Here is a 5,575-nt window from a genome sequence, read left to right on the forward strand (position 1 = left end):
CAATGTCAAAATACATAAACTAAATTAATCAAATTTGAAGTAACTGAACTAAATTAAACACATCGATATAGTATAGGTACTTTAAGGGTGCTTTAACTTTATTTTTTTTTAATGTATGGGAGGTACAAGGAAGAGCGGAGAATCCTTAATCTCAATCTTTGTAAAGATATAAACTACTAGGCCAAAACTTGAGTTATAAAATACTGATAAAAGCCACTAAAAACCAAGAAGAATTGCACTAAAATTACAACAGAAATCAAAAAGAAAAAGAAGTTACACACATTGACCTGCATAAAGTCGTTTACTATATATATAGAAATGAAAATTATCATTCTCAATATATAGTAAGACATATGAATTAAATGCTATAGCCTACCAGCATATAAAACTTGTAGACAAAAATCAATGAGAAAACTTAGCTAAAAGACCAGGAATGAGATGGTCGGAGATGATTTTGTTTGTTTTCTCTGTAGGATGGAAAGCATCCCAAAATACATATTTATTTGCATCACTACATGTAAATGGGTTATACTGACTGCATAGGTAACTCATTTCAAAAGTCCCTGTTGAACAACAAGCCAGACCAGTCACCTCAAACCCTGCAAATAAAATTTAACGAAATTTCAGTAATTTAGAGTGTGATGGGGGGGCAGAAATGCATGGTTCATTTGACTGACAAGAGGAAACTTGAAATATTTGAAACAAGGAAAAAAATAAAAAACAGAAGCAGAATGAAGAGAATCCTAAAGAGAAGCACTATGCAGGAAGAGGTGAAACCCTCTTGTTCATCGACTGAGACGAATGGGTGGGTGCATGTCTCTTCCCCCTAACTTTTTAGAATTCTTATTTTGACCGATTTATGTTGGTACAAATCTAGTTTATTTTATTTAATTCTAAAATACTTTTCAAATGTAATTTTCAAAAAATAAAATACTTTTCAAAGTTCTTAAAGCAAGAAGTGTTCATGGGGTGGGTCGAGTCAAGATAAGTTTACTTCACATTGTTCAAAATCCAAACCCGCTCATTTACGCTAAATTTATTACTAAAATGTTAGAAATAATTTTCAAATTGTATTATAAATTTCACAAGCAACGTTTTATATGTTTGTCATATGTTTCATTTATTTACTTATTTTTCGAAAAAGATACTTTAGTAGTTAATATTAAGATTTCGAGTTTGAATCTTGTAATGGACAAAGTGAGGCTTATGGGACGAGGGAAAGTTTAGCTTAAACAAGAAAGTCAACATTGAATTATAAAGCTAATAGTATATATTAATGGCTTAATACTTAAAAAATACATAATTATTTAGAAAAATTAAATAAATTTTTATTTTTTTATTGCATTTAATCAAGTTTTAGTATTTTTATTTTGAATCAATTAAGCTCTTATAATTAATAATTGACTTAATCAAAATATCATCTGTCGTTTTATGCCAAGTGACATGCTGACATATCATAATAGATGACAACGTAGCATTTTCATGCAGTATGATGACTTGATCGTGTGGTCAATTTCATCATCCACATCAGCGTCACATAGGTATAAAATGATAAATAATATTTTAACTAATAGTAATTAGTCAACCAATAGTTATAAAGATTTATTTGATTCAAAATAAAAGTATAAGGATTTATTTGATACAAAATAAAAATATAAAAACTTGATTATACATAATAAAAAAATAAATTTTATTTAAATTTTTTGTAATAGTGCAAGGGTTTTATTGAGCATTATGTCAATATTAATTTAAAACATATCAAATATATATATGATTAAAACCACATGCAGAGTTTAAAATATCTATTGTTACCGTATTAAATGATAATCTACAACACAAACTTACTCTTTTTTTTTTTTGGCTTTTTAGGTGAGGAAGTCAAAAAGGAGTATGAGTGTTTATATGGGAGGAAAATGTTCCTTTAACACGTTTTGTGCTAGAATTTAGTTGAAAAAGAAAGTTGGTAGTCATTTAACACTCATTAAAAGGGTTATTTTTATATAAAAAGCCAAAATTTTTATAAAAGGGTTATCATTGAACTTATAAAAGGGTTATTTGACAAAAAGCAAACATTTTGGTTTATTTTTATATAAAAAGAGTTAATAAAATGCATTGGACTTATAAATTTAAATTATTGACAAAAAGCCAAAAATGAATTCATTGATCTAAAGCTTTATGTTTTATTTATTTGTTTTCTATGCACGCATAAATTCTAGAGGTCTCCAATGGGTGAGTATCGTTAGAATTGAATTGGTGAATTAAATTCTAAAGCTCTCTAAATTTATGAGCTTTAATTTTCCTCCACTTAATTTCTATCAAAATAAATAACCTCATTTCTATATCTCTGCCCCTTCACCAACCTCTATCACAGCAATTAAATGATTGGAAAGTTGTAGTCATTTCCCACCACAATAAATGCAATTCTAATTTGAGCTATAGCAGCTCCTAGAGATTTAAACTCAAACGGAATTAGGATTCAACTGAGATGTATGCTTCTAAAAGCATATAACATAATGATCAAGCCATCATGTTAAATTGTAAATTGCCATCTGCAGGTTGCTGAATGATTCGATTCAGTAGTCAGAGAGCTGTTGGCTTGTCGCCCATTTAACACTCATTAAAAGCTTTCACCAGTTTCTCAGAAGGCCACTGTTCCTACGTGCTTGTTCATTGGTGTGGGTGTAATGATTCTAGCAGATAACGTAGGGTTTAGCACCGCCAAATTATTATATATATACAACGAGTTTTCGTTGTTGTAAAATCAATTCAATGATCCAAGTTCTTTTAACTCAAAAATTATTTTGTTTGAAATTAACATTTTTAATAAATTATGTGAAATTCGGGCTGACGTTAATCACTATGATCCGATAGCTTAAAGTAGAGATGCAGAAATAAGCTAAAAGCAAGAGAAATATGGTCTGGCAAGAACCTTTTCCCTGATATGCTTCCCGATAGTATATAGCACTCAACTATGAATAAACTTGTTTCAATTAATATGCAGAATGCTTTAAGTGAATTGTACTGTAAAGTGATCCTGTGCGCTAATCTTTTTCTCAACATTTACAAATGCAGTAAGAAAAAGAAAAAGTGACTTTATACGTACCGAATAGAGAAGGCCTTTTAATAATTTGATAGAAAATGTCATATGCGGGTGCAGACACCATTCGCATTCCCGGAAGGTCTTTGTTCAGCTTTGCCACCAACCCCTCCAATTTCCTGTTGAATTCTAAAGCCACATTGTTGTATTCATCTACACAATCATTTTGACCCAGGATATTCGTGACCCTCTCCAATGGCAAACACCCCATTGGAGGAAGGCCGGTTACGGACAATTTCCGAACTCCTAGACCGTGGAGCTCCCTGATGAAATTTTCACCAAGTCCCAGTAGGAAATCCTGGTATTGTCTCACTGAGAACTGAGATTTTCGGGTGGGAAAAATGTAGTAGTTTTCTAGGAAATCGTTTGTCCCTAAGCTCATCAGGTACAAGGCCTCACTCAGAATTTGATTTGCCTTCTTCTTACCGACATAGGCTCTCAGTTTTTGCTGGTATTCCTTATAGTACTCTAATTCCTTCCATAGTGGTATCACATTCTGCACAGCAGGTGAATTAAGATACTCAGACAGCAATGTCAAAGTTAGAAACGGCAAAGGGAAAAAAAGGGAGGAGAAGAAGAAAGAACATAAAAAGTGATCGAACTACATATCAGTAACTCTATATCTGGGGCTTACTAGCACTTTGGAGGTTGCATTGTCGTAGCCAGTTCCAGCAGAGGCAAAACAAACTCCAGTGGCAAAGTCCGATATAGTATAAGCTGGATCCAAGTAGGCTGGTATAGCTGGCTTGAGCCCAAAAGCCTCGGAGATGAAATCAGGAGGGATTCGGCCATTGCAGAAGCGCCCAGTGGGATGACCACCATAAAAATCACGACCATAAGGCTTAAAATTGCTCTTCAGGAGTGTCGGAATCACGTTATTGTTTCCTGAATCGACGGAGGAGTCTCCAAAAACTATGATCGCCGGAACTTGGGCTCTGGCTGAAGCGAAAAGTATCAGTGATAAAGACACGAAAAGCCATGTAACACGCGTGTAAGACATTTCCAGACTTGCGTATTTCATCACAACTTTCACTTCACCGACTCTGCAAGCAGAGAGAGGCTTAGAAACAGAACTGAAAGTATAAACCAAGTTTTTGACAAATAGAATTACGAGTGGCAAATTAAACAATTGAGTTGGTTTAGGAAGAAGTTTTGTTGTTTAATATAAAGGGGCCGGTTTGGTGGGAGTTTTAATATCTACCTGCGCCTACCTATGCCATCGGTGCAGGGAGGGGCTAACCTCGAGCTGACATAACCCAATGGTTTGCACCTTGCAGTAAAGAAAACTCTTTTAGTAGTATTCCTTTATGGAAATTAATAAAGACTCAAAATATATGAAATATCAAGAATGCAATCGGGAGGAATTTTATTGCTAGTCTCCAAAGAGTAATTGAACATGAAATATCAATAGCTTGAATGGATATAGAACTTACGGCAGTATGTTTTATTGAGGGCAAAGTATAATTTGGTAAATCATTGTTATTGCTAAAACAAGTAACAAAAAAATGTTTGTTGCGGTACAACTATTAGAAAGTTGTATTAATTGGTTACGTACATATAAACTAACATATCTACGAACGAAATTATCTTTTTCTATTGATCGATCTCTATCCTAACAAATCTCTATCTCAACTTTTTGTCACTGAATTAGATGAAGCTATCTTATGGTTTATTATTTACTTCTTTGACCAAACCTAAGTTGACCTTAATAACCATCAACTATAGTAGTAATAATTGCTATAAAAGTAATGTAGATAATAAAGGCTATATCCACAACAACCGTAAAGTTTCTCTCCCTATGCTTGATGCTTATTATTCAACTTTAACATATGATTCATTGTGTCTTTTTTTTTTCAATTTGTTTTTTGGTTTTAAAAGTAAAATATATTGTTTAATTAGATGTAAAAGAATTTTTTTGAATAATTAATTAAAAATTAAATTTTTTATTTATATGAATATTTGGGAACATATTCAGTTGTATTTTTTCGTTAATGAGAATCCATTATAAAGCTCTTGATGCAACTCCGTACAAGGAACCAAATAGAAAAATGTTAATGGAAAGGTGATTTGCTTTTCCATAAAGCTGTATTAACTGGCTACATATATATAAATTTAACATATCCACAAACGGAATTACCTTTTTCTAATTATCGATCTCTGCCCTAATAAATCTCTATCTCAACTTTTTATCACCGAATTAGATGAAGCCACCTTATGCTTCATTATTCACTTCTTTGACCAAAACTAAGTTGACCTTAATAACTGATAACTCTATGTTATAAAGTTATTTTGTCACATTTTGAATATTAAATTAACTAAAGTCTTGAAATTTAGTTTAGAAATTAGATATTTTTATTTATTTGTTTTAGTTTAGTAAATCATGTTTGGTTGATTTAATTTAAGTTATGTTATTTTAGTTTGATGATAATTTGCTTTTAGTTTAGTTATTATTGAGTTAATTTGTTGCTTTTGTAGGTA

General features: G+C 31.9%; 1 protein-coding gene across 1 annotated transcript; it reads right to left on the reverse strand.

Annotated features, from left to right (window-relative positions):
- Positions 218-4,238, reverse strand: LOC18612377 (GDSL esterase/lipase At2g04570). Its single transcript, XM_018119247.1, has 3 exons — positions 3,732-4,238; positions 3,104-3,593; positions 218-599 (listed from the first exon to the last, which is right to left on the reverse strand). Exons 1-3 carry the CDS (start codon positions 4,116-4,118, stop codon positions 403-405), a joined length of 1,074 nt encoding a protein of 357 aa, XP_017974736.1. The 5' UTR covers positions 4,119-4,238; the 3' UTR covers positions 218-402.

The sequence above is a fragment of the Theobroma cacao genome, chromosome 1 (assembly GCF_000208745.1).
Source record: "Theobroma cacao cultivar B97-61/B2 chromosome 1, Criollo_cocoa_genome_V2, whole genome shotgun sequence".
Classification (NCBI taxonomy): domain Eukaryota; kingdom Viridiplantae; phylum Streptophyta; class Magnoliopsida; order Malvales; family Malvaceae; genus Theobroma; species Theobroma cacao.

Excerpts from the sequence above, each read along its gene's own strand:
- LOC18612377 (XM_018119247.1), bottom strand. The coding sequence starts at position 4,118 with ATGAAATACGCAAGTCTGGAAATGTCTTACACGCGTGTTACATGGCTT. Across the intron at positions 3,594-3,731 it reads ATGCAACCTCCAAAGTGCTA|AATGTGATACCACTATGGAA; the intron begins GTAAGCCCCAGA and ends CCTGCTGTGCAG. Across the intron at positions 600-3,103 it reads TAAAAGGCCTTCTCTATTCG|GGTTTGAGGTGACTGGTCTG; the intron begins GTACGTATAAAG and ends TTTTATTTGCAG.